The 18,503-nt window shown below is 41.6% G+C and overlaps 1 protein-coding gene across 3 annotated transcripts in view; it reads right to left on the bottom strand.

The window, feature by feature from the left end:
* Positions 1 to 329: 329 nt before the first annotated feature.
* Positions 330 to 18,503, bottom strand: part of amot (angiomotin) — a 76,532-nt gene continuing 58,358 nt past the window's right edge. For all 3 annotated transcript variants that reach the window (XM_079171458.1, XM_079171459.1, XM_079171457.1), the window contains 3 exons: positions 14,817 to 15,055; positions 14,400 to 14,654; positions 330 to 2,565 (listed from right to left, as the gene is read on the bottom strand). In XM_079171458.1, the coding sequence (XP_079027584.1) occupies positions 2,432 to 2,565; positions 14,400 to 14,654; positions 14,817 to 15,055 (628 nt within the window). In that variant the 3' untranslated portion in view covers positions 330 to 2,431. The remainder of the gene's footprint in view (positions 2,566 to 14,399; positions 14,655 to 14,816; positions 15,056 to 18,503) is intronic.

Consider the following 18,503-nt stretch of genomic DNA (forward strand, 5'->3'; position numbering starts at 1 on the left):
TTTACTATGCATCGAGTAAAGTAATGAAAAATTGTCCTAGCCTGATAAATTACAAAAATGACAATTAATAGGACAAAGGAAGAGTAGACTGATTTGATTGTTGCATAAATTCCATGTTCACATCCAAACCAACTACTTCAAATAAAACCTCAAGTCATTGAAATGGTGCATGTAAATTAATTTCAAGGTTTGTTTTGATCTATTAAAAAGTCAGATGGGTGGTAAGGATAGTGGCTGCAATTTTATATAGTCACAATACGGTGTGCAAATGTCAACTTTATGTCATGATGTACTACTAAAAGAGAAATCATCATCACAGAGAGGAGGCATACAACAAAGGCAGATTTTATACTTTGGTTAGGTTAGGGTTAGGTCAGTTGGATAACAAAAAAGGAAAAGCTCATCAGTGGCCTGTACTACTAAACAGGATTTAGGGTCAACAAGGTAATTTTGGGGTTAACCCTGTGTTTTCAGTCCTACAACGGAGGTTCCCTTCTCACCGGGGGTAGATTGCCATGGTAATTTTCACTGAACACCTAATTTGCTCCGGAACAGGTTATGTTGGAGAGAAGAAATCACTGTGTATAAAAGCACCGCCTATACTGTCCAATCAAAATTTAGGTAATATTTCACAAATACACAGAAATAATAAATTATAATCCAGACTAAACGCAACACAGATTCAATTTACAAATGCAGAAAGGACAGTTGGCAACAAATGGCATACTGTGTGAATGTGTAAATTAACAGGCTTATAACATTCACTGCCCATCTAGACAACGATAAATCTGACAATAATTACACGTGTATTCCGTTAAATTAATGTTACTGAGGTATTATTATGGCGTGTGTGACAACTTCAGTCTTATTCTTTCAGGTGCAACCCCGGCGGTGTGAATTGGACTTGGGAGCAAATAGAAGAAAATCACAAAAAATGTGGTTATCATATATTCATATCATATATTCACTCATATATGTCAACTTCTTAAGCTGTGTGCTGCAGTGCTGTTATGGAAGGATATCCTCTTATCATTTTTAATAATGCCTGATTTATGCAAAGTCTGTTTCACACCACCGGGGTTGCCGCTGAAAGAATTAGGCTAAAATATTGTTATACACACCATAAGAATACATCTAAGCAACACATTATTTTGACAGAATACACAGTCATATCTACTCGTGTAGTTTCAGCTTGAATTATGTTTAACTTCTTTGTAGGACCAGCTAAGCGGGATCGTGGTTGTTAAGAGTCAGTAAAGACAGGTAACCAAAACATACCTGGGTATGTTGAACTTGCTTTGTAGTACAGGGCCCAGGTTTTGCATTTGAATTTAGGGAGCTTTTTCAGCCTGAAATCAACATGTCACAGAGGTCGCAAACACTAGTTGTCGAAAATTCAGGTACTGCTATCAGAAAGGCAACTCAATAATTCAATCGCTCATGAAATGTAACAGCTCAAAGACTCAGCTCTTAGATCCCTCCATGGCACACAGTTCCACACAGGCCATTACAGTACATACTGAATTTAACATTTTAAATGTTTTGCAGTTTACATAATTTCTCATTACACTAGTGCCATGTCTAACAACAGTTTGAAAAAACATTGCACATAAATACAATAGCTAGCGTCAGACATCATAAGGTAATATAGAAAAAAAGAAACACTCTTCAAAAGTAGTGCAATATATGAAACAAAATGATAGCCGATATCTTTGGTCTAACTAGCGTCCACCAACACTATTGGAGAGTTTACATATCTCTATCATGTGTCCAAGTTGCATGCTGCTGTCTCTTACGGCTAAGCTCTTGTAGCAAGGCCAGTTTTTTTTATCATTTACTATTTACTTGCATGTAGTAAAGAAAAAAATTGCATATGCCCAAATGTGCCGAAATGCCATTGATGATGCTACCTTCCCAGGTCAATAGGTAGTGCATTTAAACAAAGACTTAGTGACTGACCACAGCATTTAACATTCATTCATTGACAAAAAGAAAATTCCTTTACCATAAATGTAAAAGTTAAAAATATATTTGTGGATTTGTGAATGTGTTTGCTCTATATGTTATATGTTTGTTGAAGACATTGAATATCAGGTTTGCCTATTCAATTTTATATTTTTTTCATCACATTAATTATAATTTGATCAACATTTATGAGCATGCATAGAGACTAAATTAAGTAAAAAAGGTTTTGTCTACAATTTGGATTAATTAACTTCCATTTAACCTCAAACAGTTGATTTCATCACTGTAAACAAAGGGCGCCAAAAGCATCATACAAAGTTGCATCAGAATATTGATTAAATGCACATATAAACAAAACAGTATGAAAATGTCTCGTGATGATTGACAAACACGTCTGTCGCTGTGTTTGTCGATGGAGCTGCCCTCCAATCACTCAAATGGATGTTTTTTCCCGGAGGTCATGTGGTCAGATGAGGATCTCCACCATGTCTTTTTCCACTTCCTGTTGGGTGGGTGGGACTGGAGGAGGGGCCTGTTGATGTGGATGGGACTGGACAGGGAGCCTCCGTTCCAGGGTGCTGCTTTGAAACACTGGCACATCTGCAAAGAGTTGACAAAAGAACATGTAAACATGTCAGAAGTTGAAAATATGATCAGTCCAGCATTTCTGATGATCCAGTCTGTTTTATAAACTTTTAAACATAGTTTTTTTTATTTTTATTTTTGCACAATTCAAACAATGAAATTTAAAATAAAAAAACATAACAGAGATAAATGAATATCACAGTGCAGGAAGAGGCAGAAAGCCAACTGGGCTTATTTGAAGCCTCCACCTAGATAATATTAAAATTTTACAAAATTACAAACATAAAATATGAATAAGACATTACATTACAACAAAACAAACAACGAAAGAAATCTGTGTCTGTTATACAGTATAGTAATAAAGATCCTTGGAGATGTCAGATGTCATGTTAGACCTGGGGCACATCCCAAGTCTCTTAATTGCATCCCTGTTTCCTTCACTTGCATCTTTTCCTTGGAAAACCATGCGAGGAGAGGAAACGAGGAAATATGTTTTAAGAGATATGAGACGTCCTTTCCTCAGTTTCATGACGTGAAGTGACGTCTGTTTCTGATGACGGAGGATCAGCTGATCACAGCTGGATCAGCTGTCAGTTGGCTTTAACAGCTGGAGAGACTTTTGATAAGTTTGTGTCTGTTCACATGATCACTGTACTTAATAATAGTATCTAATAATACGAATAACTAATAAAGACACTTCATCACTCTCAGAGAAGAGGCGTTTTATCTCTGTAGCATGTTACCTCTTTAACAAACTGTTTATGAGCGCAGGACCGATTTCTACCGGCAGAATGCATTCGTCTTATTTATTAATTATTTGCGTCTGTATGTTTTGAAATTCTGATTGTGACGTCATAATTAATTAACCCAGAATATGATTATGGTTTGTCTTCAATACTGGAATTAATTTATCAGGCTCCATGTTTCAGGTTAAATTGAAATGACATAACTCATCAAACCTGACACTGATCAGCCTCACGTGACTGAATGAAATGATGATAAATTATGTAAAACGTGTTTTGTCTCACAGCTCTCTCTGACTATAATTGTATCTATAATAAAAGTTATTGAGGGAAATATCAGATCATGAAAAGACAAATCTTTCTAATAAATGAAGAAAGTTGTTTGTGGTCCTTTTGTTGTTCAGTCTACAATGAACATACAGTATATTAAAACCAGACGGTGAATCAGAAAACTAATTAAATATAAAACTAGAGTTTAATCTGTGATCTGTCTTCACTCTGGTATGAAACTCCAGTGATGTTGAGAACAATCAGATCAGTCCGATCGGCTGCAGCGTCCAATCACATAACTTATGAACAATGAGGGGGCGTGTCAGCCATTAAAACACTTCCTGGAAGGCGGCTCTCATGCATCTTCGCCCATGGCTCCTCAGAGATCCGTCCTCGATCCTTCGAGCAGAAATAAGAGCTTTGGGACGGCCATCAATAAGGCGTCACAGAACAACTGTCGGTTCAAGAGTGGATCGAGGAAATGACAAATAAGAGACTTGGGATGTACCCAGTCTCAGCACCAATATAGTCGGAATGGAGGGCGTATTGTTCTTCTAATGCGTCACGAATTCCACTTCATCTTAGATTGTTTTCATCCTGCATGCCTGTTTATCTAACTCTCCTGTCGTTTCAGGTCTTGCCATTCACACCCTTAAGTTTAGCTGAATTTCTATAATTGAGAATATAAACCTTTTAAAGAAAGCAGTCTATCAAGTTGTATTTTGTTGACTTTTTACCCTTCCACCTTGACAACTGAAATGGGGCGGCTGTGGCTCTGTGTTAGAGTGAGTCATCCTTCAACCTGAGGATCCTCCAGTCCATGTCGATATGTCCTTGGGCAGGACACTAAACCCCATATTGCTGTGCCTCTGGTGTATGAATGGGTGTGAATGTTAGTCTGATGGGCAAGTGACACCTTGTATGGTAGCCCCTGCCATCATTGTATGCATGGGTGTAAATGGGTGATCGATGACATGTAGTGTTAATAAAGCGCTTACTGAGTGGTCGTAGGACTAGAAAGTCGCGACACAAGTACAGTCCATTTATCATTCATTATTATTATTAGGGCCCGAGCACGGACAAGGAGGGTGAAGGAACTATTGAGATCGCAAGGATTATTATTATTATTAGGTCCCGACCAGGGTTGGGGGGGACAATTTTGAAAATGTAGGAAATATTATAGCCCAAGCACCGACCCGGAAAAGAGAAAAAAAAGCTTGTATTATTATTATTATTATTATTATTAGGCCCTGAATAAAGACCACGGGTCGGCGAATGCCCTATTTAAATTGCAAGAATCATTAGGGCCCAAGCACCAATGGAGTCAGAACAAAGTAGCTACTGTTCTTCTAATATTTATTATTATTATAATTAGGGCCTGAATACAGGTGAAGTTGGGGCGGAGGACTGTTCTTTTAATGTTTATTAAAATTGGCGACCAATGGTCGGGACGCAAAGGCCCTATTGAAATCACTAGGATTATTGGTGCTCAAAGATCGACCAAAAGTTGGGACGCATAGGGCACTATTGAAATTATAGGATTATTAGGTCGTAACAGAAGACCTATTGTTCTTCTAATGTTTATTATTATTATTTATACAAGGGTTCCAAGCCTGTAGGCCGGTTTGTTATTATAAGGGCCCGAGCACTGACAACCGTGGTCTACTTTTGTGATGAGCTACGCCCTTTTGAAGTTTGTTGGTCAATATCTTGAAAATTACATAAGACATCAACAAGTTTTTGATTACTTTTGACAATATTACTCCGATACTGATCCTCAGAAAATTTGTAAGCAAACAAAAAATTGCAATCTGATATGGGTGTTGGTCAAAGTCGTAAAAAATGACTCCATAGCGCACCCCATTGTTTAGCCCCATCTTTCATGTAGCTGTATTAAATTTGGAAGGTATATGTAACATTGAGACGTACATAAAAGCCTCTTAAAGGTATGCCGTAAACTCAAAAGAAAGTCGGACATTATGAATTTAATTACGTTTCTTTTTTAAACATTTTTAAGACCTGTTGTCACAAACTCCTCCTGTAGATTTAACCCGATTGACTTAAATTTGGTCAATATGATCATGAGACCTTTGCAGTGAAAAGTGATGAAAAGATACAAAAAAAACGTATAGAACTATGTTGCCGTGGAGTGGCGGTGATCTATTGCCACATAATTCAGCTTTTTGATATATTTTTTACTTTTTGAACTGTCCCATTTTAACTTTTATGATTTTTTCAGTCCTTTTCTGCCTTTATAATGGGTGTGTATTGCGCAGCTTAGAGTGCGTGATGTCACCGCTAGAGTGAAGAGCAGCTTCAGATTCTAATATCACACTTATTCTAATGTTACTAATACTTCTACTACTTATAATACGTCTACTACAACTTCTACTACTACTACAACAAATATCGCTACTGCTGACATTTGTTAAGCCACAGAAACCATTCAAATATTAAAATGTTCAGCTCTTTCAGGAGAGGAGTGATATGGCTTTTCATATTTGTTATCTTTAAATCCTCTTAAACTTTCAAAGCCTTCTTCTTTCTCATACTTTCAGCTACAGACACCATAGTTAAACATTTCAACTAGAAGGGTTTTCAGCAGTGCAGTTTAAATGCTTTCAGGCTACAACATTTTTCAGACAGGTAGTCTCCCATTTCTGTATTTTCAGCAATTTGTAAACTTTTTGAATTATTAAGCTTTTTGCAATTTTTTTAAAAAATTGGATATCTATTTTCAGCAATGTTTTTGCAATTAATTTCAACTTTCAACTACTACTACAACAAATATCACTACTGCTGACATTTTTTAAACCACAAAAACCGTTCAAATATTAAAATGTTCAGCTCTTTCAGGAGAGGGGTGACACTGACTTTTCATATTTGTAATCTTTAAACTTTTTGAATTATTAAGCTTTTTGCAACTTTGTTAAAATTGTTAAAAATCACTGTTTACTGTAATGTTTCTTAATCAGACTGCTTCCCCAACCAGGTGCGTCCTTACCATGGCAACCAACACACACGCACGCACTCTCTCTGTCTGTCTGTCTGTCTCTCTACACACACACACACACACACACACGCACGCACGACTTGGAGATATTCAGTCAAAGCCATTGTTAGACCGTCTGTCTGTCTCACTCACTCAGTACATAAAACTGTCTGTCTGCCTGTCTCACTCACTCACTCCACCTAACTGTCTGCCTGCCTGTCTCACTCACTCACTCCACCTAACTGTCTGTCTGCCTGTCTCACTCACTCCACCTAACTGTCTGGCTGTCTCACTCACTCACTCCACTTAACTGTGCCTGCCTGTCTCACTCACTCCACCTAACTGCCTGCCTGCCTGTCTCACTCACTCCACCTAACTGTCTGTCTCACTCACTCCACCTAACTGTCTGTCTGCCTGTCAAGAACCCCCAAACTGATAGAGAGATGGAGCAGGGACCCCCGACTATAATATCCCCAAATCCATTGTCCATTGTCATTGTGTTGTTCTTTATGCTCATATATAGTCTTAGATATATATTTATATTGTACATAGTATTTTAATGTTAAATGTTTATGCTTAGTTTCTCTGTTCTACTTGTTGTCTTTAATGTTCTTGTTTTTATATTTCTCTTGTTTATTGTATATATTTCATGTGTGTATATATGTACGATGAGAGTAATGTGTAACCGGAGTCAAATTCCATGCATGTGCATGCATACATGGCCAATAAAGCTTGTTGTGTTTTATATGTTTTATACTAAACTGGGCCTAGTGCATACATAATGTATAAACATACTTCTGTATTGTGCATTCAATACTAAGCTATTCAAATAATACACAGGTTCATACACTGCCTGGCCAAAAAAAAAGTCGCCACCAAAAAAAAAAGGTCACACACTCTAATATTTCGTTGGACCGCCTTTAGCTTTGATTACGGCACGCATTCGCTGTGGTATTGTTTCGATAAGCTTCTGCAATGTCACAAGATTTATTTCCATCCAGTGTTGCATTAATTTCTCACCAAGATCTTGTATTGATGATGGTAGAGTCTGACCGCTGCGCAAAGCCTTCGCCAGCACATCCCAAATATTCTCAATGGGGTTAAGGTCTGGACTCTGAGTGGAAGGCTCAGGGTAGCACTGAAGAGGTGAGTTTTCATCCTGATGAAAGATGGGCAGCGACTCTACTGTCCTGACGTCAGTGGGGAGTTCATTCCACCATTGTGGAGCCAGGACAGAAATTCCTGATTAGTTTACTCCAGATATTGAGGCAGTGTAGTTCACATTCTTCTTTATTCAATATCTCAAATTATCCAATAGGAGGCTCGTACTTATTTCCAGGTGGCGACTTTTTTTTTGGCCAGGCAGTGTATATTCATGTTTTTATTTTAAACATGTGCGCAAGGTACAGGGAGTAGGGTGGCCGTGCCACTGCCATTTAGAAACAAACCTTGTCAACTGATACCAATGCCAATATCAACATTGTCAATTGCATGATAATCATGCATACAGAATATAGTTATTCAAATTGACATTTTCATTTTAAACATAAATGTGGAAACGAAAATGAGTGATGGCTTATTAGTGCAACTGCCATGCATAAACATACCTGTTATGCATACAATACTGAACTATTAAAATAATGGACAGATTCATGTTTGGAAAAAAATTAAAAATTGTCTAATCAACCAAATATTTCGCGGACCCAACAGTACCCCCTGTTGAAGACCTCTGCTCTAAACCCAACTGGAAGTCGGACATTTAGAATTTTGTATGAATTTCTCATGTATTTTTCACCATTTCCAGGCGGTGTACTTCAACAAACTCCTTCTAGAGAATTATTCGGATCGACTTCAAATTTGGTCAGTACAATCTAAAGACCACTGTGATGAAAGGTTATCAAAAGAATGGCGTTGTTGTGGTGTGTCGGACATTTTACAGGGTTTGCCACTAAATAACACTGTTGTAACTCGACTCTGTTTGTTCAAATCTGCCCCAAACTTGACATGCTTGGCAAGTGTCATGCCAATATTCACTCAGAGTCATAGCGCCACCTACTGGTAACCATGGCTGTAAGTAGGATTCTATAAATACAGAGGTCCAAACACTGAGCTTATTAAGAGGGTTCCTGGGCACACCACCCGAAAAAAAAGACTTTTCTGATCTAAATATGTGCAAAGTAAGATGTTTGGAGAGCAAAAATTGGATAACATTAGTTTTTAAACCATGTCAAGGGGCAGTAGTAAAATTAATACAAAATATTAGTATGCTAGGTGTTTGTGTTGTTAAATTTAGTCTATTAGTTCCACAGTGTTAACCAACGAACATATATTTATGTGGTAATATGCGTTTGAATTTTAAATCAGGTAAGGTTTGGTTTGTGTTGATCAAAAATACTGCTAATCCTGTCCCGAACGCAGTGCGCAGAACCAGCTTCTCCTCTCTCATCTCCATAACCCTCTCTCTTTCTTTTTAGAAATATTGTACATTGTACTTTACTACATTTATATGGCAGCTTTAGTTATGTTACAAACTCAGATTATTAAAACAAAATATAATCAACTAATGAATGATGATGTATTATTAGAGTAAACTAGCCAGCATTAATTAATTTTATTAATTATTAAAATGAGCTTCGCCTTTTCCAGCTGCAACATTAAAGTGATTAACACATCAATGTTTAAATAAATATAATACAATAACATAAAATATATAATTCTACACAATAAGTACTATACTCGTCAATTATGAGTATAGTTGTATAGCTGTTATTTGTACTTTTCCTTGAATAAATCCTTGAATGCAGGACTTTTACTTGTAACAGAGCATTCTACACTATTATTTTCCCAAAGTAGATTACTGAGTACTTCTTCCAGCATTGTATGTCAACGTTAGTTTACATTATATAGTTTTTGTTCACCTTCACAGACACAATTTTCAGATACAATTGATATAGTGTTGTATGTGCAGTGTTTATCTCTGAATCACCCGCTGTAGCATTCTCTCTTTTGTCTCTCCGTCATCTACTGTCCGTCTCTGTCAGTTTTCAGTAATCTTCTAATACTGTGCATGTATCACCAAGTACGATTTTAGTTTCTATAAAGTGTCCATAGTGACAGATACAGCATACTCTACACAGACAAACAGTAAACAGCTATCTGAAGCGAGAATCAGAGCTCACTGGAGCAGAGTAACTATGGTGACTGTCACCTTCTCCAGCCACCTCACCTAGTAAATCTTCACCACCTGCACATAGGACTGTGTAAATGATCAAAGTGTGGAAATAAAGTCAGTGACAGCTCTCGTACAATCACTCCATATCTTGTATCAATCAAATATGGCATGTAGAGGGCGGGATGTGAGGCTGAACCAGCTGCGCACATGTACAGGTTGATTTGGGATTTATAAAAGGAAATTGCGCAGAGGCAGGGGTACGCACGGCTTTATAAATCTGAATATGTTTTGGTGTAGGTGCATTTCCTCCTTTGAACGTACACAAACATTTAGTGTGGTTCCTACGCACTGTTTTATAAATGACATCCCAGGTGATGCTGCTGTTTCATGCAGAAAGTACCGTCTAACTCATGCACAAAGTGTCTGATGGTCAGAGAAGTTGATGATCAACGTCCTACCAGTACCCTCAACATGAGCAATAGTAAAATGGCTTGATCATCGCTGCTTGCAGCTTTAATTCTAATATGTTTGGTTTATTACAGCATCAACCCTGGTCCTGCATTCCTGGGTTGCCAATCCGTACAGTCTACTCACCCTGGTCTGTCTGTAAGTTTCCGTTCTTATGATCCGATCAATCGAGTGTGGCGGAACACTCAGTCGACTTCCGCATTCTCGCCGCCGAGTCCGGGTGGGATGAGACGGCGCTCAGGGGAGTTTTCCTTCACAAACTATCTGAATCCATAAAGGATGAACTGGCCACCCGTGGTGAAGTCGATTCATTGGTTGAGCTAATCGAGCTCACGATCAGGCTTGATAATTGGATGCGTAAGAGGCGACGTGAGAGGAACTACAGCTCCCAAAGGGCATCGTCTGCGACGTCATCCTCTTAAAGCTTCTGCTCCCGTACTCCGTCGCCAGCCTATTGGGTCGAACGCTCAAGCTCCAAGTCTGTCGATTCCTGTCCACTTCAGCCAAAAGGGGTGCTCGCCGGTAATGGTGGGGATACTGGCGAGCGGACCCGAACACTCTCAACTCCCTAGCAAGACTATTGTTGCCTGCATCTCTCTCTCTCTCTGCACTCCTCTCACTGACAACATTGGTGGACTCTGGAGCGGAGCAAAGTTTTGTGGACACAGAATTAGTAGCCAGAGCCCAGATTCCCTTAGAGACGCTAGAGTGCCCACTAATGGTCAACGCCCTGGACGGCAGCTCCCTGGCTAGAATCACCCACTGGACCCAGCCGCTTCGGCACATCCTGTCCGGAATTCACAGAGAGAGACTTCAGTTTTATGTATTTCCTTCTCCTAAAACCCCCTTAGCGCTGGACCACCCTTGGCTTACCACTCATAACCCTCGGATTGACTGGACGGCGGGGAAGATTCCTGCATAAAGCTCATTCTGTCACGCAAACTGCCTAGGATCAGCGTTGCCCCCAGGAGGTTCCCCAGGAGGTTCCCCCAGGGGTTTACCGGTTCCTCCGCCAGATCTCGCCTCCATACCCACTGCCTACCATAACATCGGGGAGGTGTTTAGCAAAGCTCGGGCTCTCTCCTTACCACCTCACTGACCCTACGACTATGCTATTGACCTCCAACCAGGCGCTTCATTCCCGTCCAGTCGTTTATATAACCTGTCCAGACAAAAGAATGGAGGAGTACATCTCAGAATCTCTAAAGGCTGGAATCATTCGTTCATCCTCGTCACTACTCGGAGCCGGATTCTTCTTTGTTGCCAAAAAGGACAAAAGCCTCCGGCCCTGCATCGACTATTGGGGCCTGTACAGTACCACCACCCGGAACAAATACTCTGATTAACTCAGCGTTTGAACCTCTCTCAGGAGCCACGATCTTCCCTAAGCTCGAACCTCGGCAATCCATATCACCTGGTGCTGATCCGAGCAGGGGACTGGAAAACGGCGTTCAACACCCCCCTCGATCAATTTGAGTACTTGGTCATGCCCTTTGGACTCACCAATGCCCCAGCAGTGTACCAGGCGTTGGTAAATGACGTACTCCGGGACTTTCTGAACCGTTTTGTGTTTGTTTATTTAAATGATATCCTCATCTACTCATCGAACCTACAGGAGCACCAGCACCTTGTCCGGATGGTCTTCCAGCGCCTACTGGAGAACAAACTGTTAAGACTGAAAAATGCGAGTTCCATGTGATCTGAGTTCAGTTCCTGGGGGTCATTATCGAGAGGGGTCAAGTAAGGACGGATCCGGAAAAGATCAAGGCAGTGACTGAATGGCCGACCCCCTCCTCTTGGAAACAGCTTCAACAATTACTGGGGTTTGCCAACTTCTACCGCCGATTCATCCGGAACTAAAGCAAGGTAGCAGCCCCTGTTACTAGACTCACTTCCTTTAAAACCACGTTTGTATGGACACCAGACGCCGGTCGGGCATTCCAACTCCTCAAGGAGCGGTTCTTCTCTGCCCCCATCCTGACGGTTCTTTGTCGAAGTAGACGCCTCTGACACAGGTGTGGGAGCCATCCTGTCACAACTTTCGGACTCTGACTCTAAGCTCTGCCCCTGTGATTACTATTCTCGCCGGTTGACCCCGGCGGAGAGAAATTATAAAGTCGGAAAGAGATCGGAAAGAGAGAATTGCTGGTAATCAAACTGGCTTTCGAGGAATGGAGACACTGGCTGGAGGTGGCCGTTCATCCATTTGTGGTCTGGACAGACCATAAAAACCTGGAGTACATCCAGACCTCAAAGAAGTTAAACTCTTGCCAGGCTCGGTGGTCTCTGTTCTTCAGGCGGTTCAACTTTTCCATCTCCTACCGTCCAGGCCACAAGAATACCAAACCCTACACTCTCTCTCGCCAGTTCTCCCCCGAGGGTCACGCCTCCAATCTAGACACCATCCTCCCAGCGACGTGTGTGGCGGCCTTTCTCACCTGGGAAATCGAATCAGTGGTGCGTAAAACACTCTCCGGACCCTGCCAGAACCCTCTTTGTTCCCCTGTTTGCACGTTCCCAGGTGCTCCAGTGGGCGCACATCTCCCGGTTCTCCTGTCACCCTGGCGTCAGACGTACCATTAACCTGCTTTGGAGGACCTTTTGGTGGAAATCGCTGGAAGTGGAACCTAGAGCATTTGTCCTCGCCTGCTCAACCTGTGCCCGAAATAATACTTCACACGAACCTCCCGCTGGCTTGCTGCAACCCCTTCCGGTGCCACATCGTCCCTGGTCCCATATCGCTCTGGACTTCGTCACAGGTCTGCCTCCCTCTCAAAGGAACACGGTCATCGTTATGGTGGTCGACTGCTTCTCCAAGGCAGCTCACTTCATCGCTCTGCCCAAGCTTCCCTCGGCTCAGGAGACCACTGACATTATGGTCAGCCAGGTGTTCCGTCTACATGGGATCTCAGTGGACATCGTTTCAGACTGCGGCCCGCAATTCATATCCCAGGTCTGGAGAGCCTTTGGCCGAGCCCTCGGCGCAACCATCAGTTTGTCCTCCGGCTTCCACCCCCAATCTAACGGGCAGACAGAGAGACTTATCCAGGAGCTGGAGGCCTCCCTCTGCTGCGTGGCAGCATCGAACCCTTCCACCTCAAGTACTCATCTGTCCTGGGTGGAATATGCTCACGACTCCCATACCTCATCTGCTACCAGTCACACTCCATTCGAGGTATCCCTGGGGTACCAACCACCTCTGTTCCCTGCCCAGGAGGCGGAGATAGCCGTTCCCTCAGTTCAGCTCCACCTCCGAACGGCGGAACAAAATAAACGCCTGGCGGATCGCCGCCGCACCCTGCTCTGCATTACCAAGTTGGTCAAAGGGTCTGGCTCTTCGCCAAGGATATCCCTTTAAGGACCAAATTCCAGGAGATCTCCCCCCGGTTCATTGGCCCGTTTAAGAGCCGGGCCATTATCAACCCTTCCTCGGTCCATCTGAAACTCCCCTCGTCCATGAGGATCCCCCTGACATTTCATGTGTCACAAATCAAACCAGTGTCCACCAGTGCCCTATTGGGTCCTGTCCTGAACTTCTGTGACATTTGATAAATATTGAGGTAGGAAGAAGTGTCTTATGTGATCAGTGCTAATAGCCACACGCAGTTAAAGTGAAATTATTAGCTTCTTCAGACTGTTGTTGGTGACTGAATCTTATTTATAAGAGATGTCATGCTTCAAATCATGCCATCTTTTACAGTGTGAAGGTGTGCGTTTGATAACAATCTTTGTTTGATTAAATCCCAAATATAGTTTCTCTCAGTCACGTTTGAATTCCTTACCGGAAGTTTTGAGGAATACACGTCCTCGGTTGGGTCCTGTAGCTTGCGGTCTTAACATTTCATTAATCTTTATCTCTTTGCCATTGTTCCTCCTACTGTTTTTGGCGCCAAGGCAACATTTATACTTTGCCACAAGGATAACGGCGATCAGATGCAAAAAAAGGCAAATTGCACTTAGTAGTGTTTTCACTGCAATATCATTAGTGCACTATCATTTGTGAATGGCATCTTGTGAAGGGCACAGATATCAGTTGTAAGTGATATACAAGATGCTGCAATCAATTCTTTGTGAATTTGCCCTTGAATTCTTTCCTGATTACCACAAGATATCACTGCCCAACTGAGAGATAGTGTGAGTGTGATCAGAGCCTTTGACATTCATCAGCTCATACTGATATGTCTGACAGACAGTGTGAGCTAACCTGCTATGCGGTCCGGGATGTAGATTGGGCTGGGACTGAACAGGCGAGCAGGTAGTGTCATGCTCTGCAGGCCTGGAGTGCTGAGCTTGCTGGTGTCCTGACTCTGTCCCTTTTCGGTCTGCGTGCAGCTGTCCCTGCTGCCGGTCTTCGAGTGACCTGCGGTCATGGGGGTGGAAGGAAGCACTGGTGAGGGAGATGATGAGATTGACCCCGTCCTGAGAGACTCTGTGCGAAACTCGTAACCCAGCAGACCCCCTGGAGGAACATGAGAAGAGAGCAATCTTTACTCACAAGCACCGTAGCTACAAGTGACTGTCTATCCTCAATCCTCACTCATAGTAACGTTCAGCTGCTGTTCTTAATAAAAGTGTTACATGGGGTAAATACTTTGTAATGACCGCTGGTTCTGTTTCTTACCCAGGCTGCCCTTCCAGCTGGTGTCCTTGCGTTCTTCGGTGATGGGGGAGCTACTGAGGCCCAGGCTGTGAGAGAGCACTCCTGAACCACCAGAGCCAGTGTTGGAAATGGACATCAGGGACTTGGTGGGCCTCATGGCAGATTGTGCATCTGACTTGATGGGCTCCTTCCTGGAGCGCTGGTGAAGCACCTTGATCATAGCGTCTTTCTCTATGATCTGAGCATGGAGATTCTTTATCCTGAATTAGGCAGAAAAAGAAGGAGGACCATAATGAAACCAAAGTCACTACAAGTTCCACAGACAAGGAAACCCTGAGAGCTATGCAAGTGCGTTTACACCACTAGTTCTTCAATTGATCCAGACTAAGTAAACATGAAGTCAGATGGACTGACAGGTAATTAATTTGAACAGTTTTTGTGATGTCATCCTGCATCATCAGAGCTACATGTACACAGTTGGAAAGTCCAGAGACCAACAACAGTTCTTGCAGCTCATTCCAGCTCGTGTTTAGTTTATCTCCTCTGGTGTCACAAAGAGCTAACAAAGAAATTATAGGTTATGAGCATGATACATCCAGACTGCAACTGGACCTCATTTGTCATCCATAACAGTCAGACAAAAACTAGGATGAAAAACCAGCATTGTGCACTGTAATATTACTGTGATCCCTAAATTTGAAATTTTAAGGAAAGAAAGTCCACCCTCCAGTCATCATCACAGTCTTGCTCCTCCTCATCATTTTCATCATCACCAGTGTCTGGACTCCAAGGGCATTAGGCCTTATCTGACCTCAGCATCCCTACCCTCGGTTATATTACTTCAGGATGAAGTCCAATCACCAAAGACTTTGCACTATTCAATTCTTATGCATGTGTGACGCCCACCAATGTGTTGTCACATGTGTGTTAATGTATTTTGTTTTCATGTACAGCCAACATGTTTTTATAGTGAGCACCCTTGTATATTCTAGCAATAGTTTTATAAATGACTGACAAGCTAGTCAGGGTGGCGCTTTACTTTGCTTTATATAGGCGTTACGACAGGAGAGTGATTTACGACCATAATGTTGTGATACCGTTTTCCTCATTCTGCTGAGCGAGGCTAAACAAACAGGAGTGAAGTTGCCCTGTCTCATTTATTTCTCCTGTTTGCAGTTGGGTGAGGAAGTAATCTAAGTTAAATGAGTCTTGCTAAATGAACATTTTATGTTCATTTAGTATTCATTTATGTACATGTTTTAGTAACTAAGTAACCAGGAAATGGATTTCTGTAAAGATATATTAGTGTGTTTGTAAGTAAGTATCTTGATTTTCCGGTGTTCGTAAAGATGGCATATAGAATAGAATCTAATAGATTTGTTTTGCATATGGTAAATAAATCTGATATTGCCAAGCAAGGCTAAATGAACAGGAGTGATGTTGCCCTGTCAAATTTATTTGTCCTGTTTGCAGAAACTATCATCTGTCTATTTGGTACCAGTTGGTACCTGTAATACATGTATAATAAATCATTCTAATGAAGTCTCTCCTGATTGAAATGAGAAAGACCCATAGAATAGTTATGTTGTGTATCTATAGTTTGACAGGATTGGTGGAGATTCAGTAAATAAACAGCTAATTGAAGAGATTACAAATGTTGTGTTTGCTCACTTCAGGATCACTTAATAATTGAGATCAAACTAGAACAATGGCTCATAACTTATGTAGAAGAAATACACATTTGGGCAGTAAAGGCTTGCTAATCAAATGTCATCTGGGAGCAACTTCCTGCCCCCTACTGTCTTGACCCCTTGATCTTGTCATATGTCAATTGTGTGTTGTTCCTGCAGGTGCTTCTTGCCTTTTGTTAGGGTTCTAACCCTATAGGCGGGTTTGTTATTAGGGCCCGAGGACCGACATAGTCGGAGTGGAGGACCTATTGTTATTCTAATGTTTATTAGGGCCCGAGCACCGACGTAGTCGGAGTGGAGGACCTATTGTTATTCTAATGTTTATTAGGGCCCGAGCACCGACGTAGTCGGAGTGGAGGACCTATTGTTATTCTAATGTTTATTATTCTTATTAGGGCCCGAGCACCGACGTAGTCGCAGCGGAGGACCTATTGTTCTTCAAATGTTTATTATTATGGCACGAGCAACGACGTAGTCGGAGCGGAGGACCAACTGTTCTTCTAATTAGGGCCCGAGCAACCGACTACGTCGGGCTAGCGAAGGCCCTATGGAAATTGTAAGGGTTTTTATTCCTCTGATTTTTATTTGTCCACATTGGGAGCATTTTTGGGGTACTTGCCATGCATGAAAACTCACCAAATTTTGCAAAAGTGTCAGGCTTCGTGAAAATGTACGTGTGATATGGGAGTTGTAATTGCGTGTTACAAAATGCCTCTCTAGCGTCCCCTACAAGTTGGACCGGCGGCGCCCCTCTGCCAGTATGTCCGATTTACTTGAAATTCGACACACATGTCCAACTCCGCTAGCTCTACAAAAAAGCCTCTCAGACCCCTAAGCTCCGCTTAGACAAATTTTCCGCCATTTTAAATTGAGTGAAAAACACATTTTTGCGAACTCCTCCTATACGCTGAGTCGGATTGATACCAAATTTACTGTGGATCATTATCGGGGCGTGGCTTGTAAATCAATACACATAACTTCTCAACCATTTGCCCTAAATTTACCAAATTTGCAGCATATGTGCACATTGCATCCTGTAACATACCCTGACATTTTCATTCCATTCAACCACTAGGGGGCGCTACAGATTTTGTGCTTTTTTGTCACTTTTTGCATTTTCAGCCTTTCTACTTTAACGAACTCCTCCTACAGAATTTATGCAATCGACTTCATCACAAAAAAGACCTTTGTGATGAAAAATTATCAAATTCTTGAGTTTTCATGGAAGAACCTTGACGTGGCGTGGCGGACATTTTGCCTCATTCGGCATGAAGAATAAAGTTGTTACAACTCCAAGGTACATTATCCAAACTGCACAAAATGTCTTATGCATGATGATACTTCAAGCCTAAGCACATTTCAATAAAAAAATCTTCACATAGTCATAGCGCCGCCTACTGGCTAAAGGAAATGTCAAATTTTCTACTTTTATTTATTCCTCCAAGCCAGGTGACCTGATTAGTCTCAAATTTGGCAAGGATAGCCTTAAGACATTGATGATGCATCATCATGAATATTGTGAGTTTTCGTTGAACACTGTTGCCATGGCAACGCATCATTCACCATGAAAAAGGAAGCTGATGTTTAGTGGCTTGTGATGCTCAAAAGCTCATGAAACTTTCTACATGTGTCAAAGGTCATTGGAAGAAATATTTTATATGATTTTTTGACTTGGCCGTTTTAAATTGCCTCTATGGCGCCCCCTACAATATTTCAAAAGAGCAGCCCAAGCGCTACGTTTTAGCTACATGTATGAAACTTGGTAGGCACATGTATCCGATGGAGACTTAAAAATAAGTCTCTTGGGACCATGCTCGAAACTCTACCGGAAGTTGGCCATTTTGTTTTTGTGTCATTTTTCCACTGTGTGAAAATTTTAGATTTTATGGGTCCCATTTCCCTGGTATGACAAAATGGCTCACTAGCGCTTCCTACAGCTTAAGAGACCACGGCCTTCACCCCACTTGTCCGATTGACTTGAAATTTGACACACATGTTCACTTGTATTTGGTCTACA

The sequence above is a fragment of the Pholis gunnellus genome, assembly GCF_910591455.1.
Source record: "Pholis gunnellus genome assembly, chromosome: 13".
Lineage (NCBI taxonomy): Eukaryota > Metazoa > Chordata > Actinopteri > Perciformes > Pholidae > Pholis > Pholis gunnellus.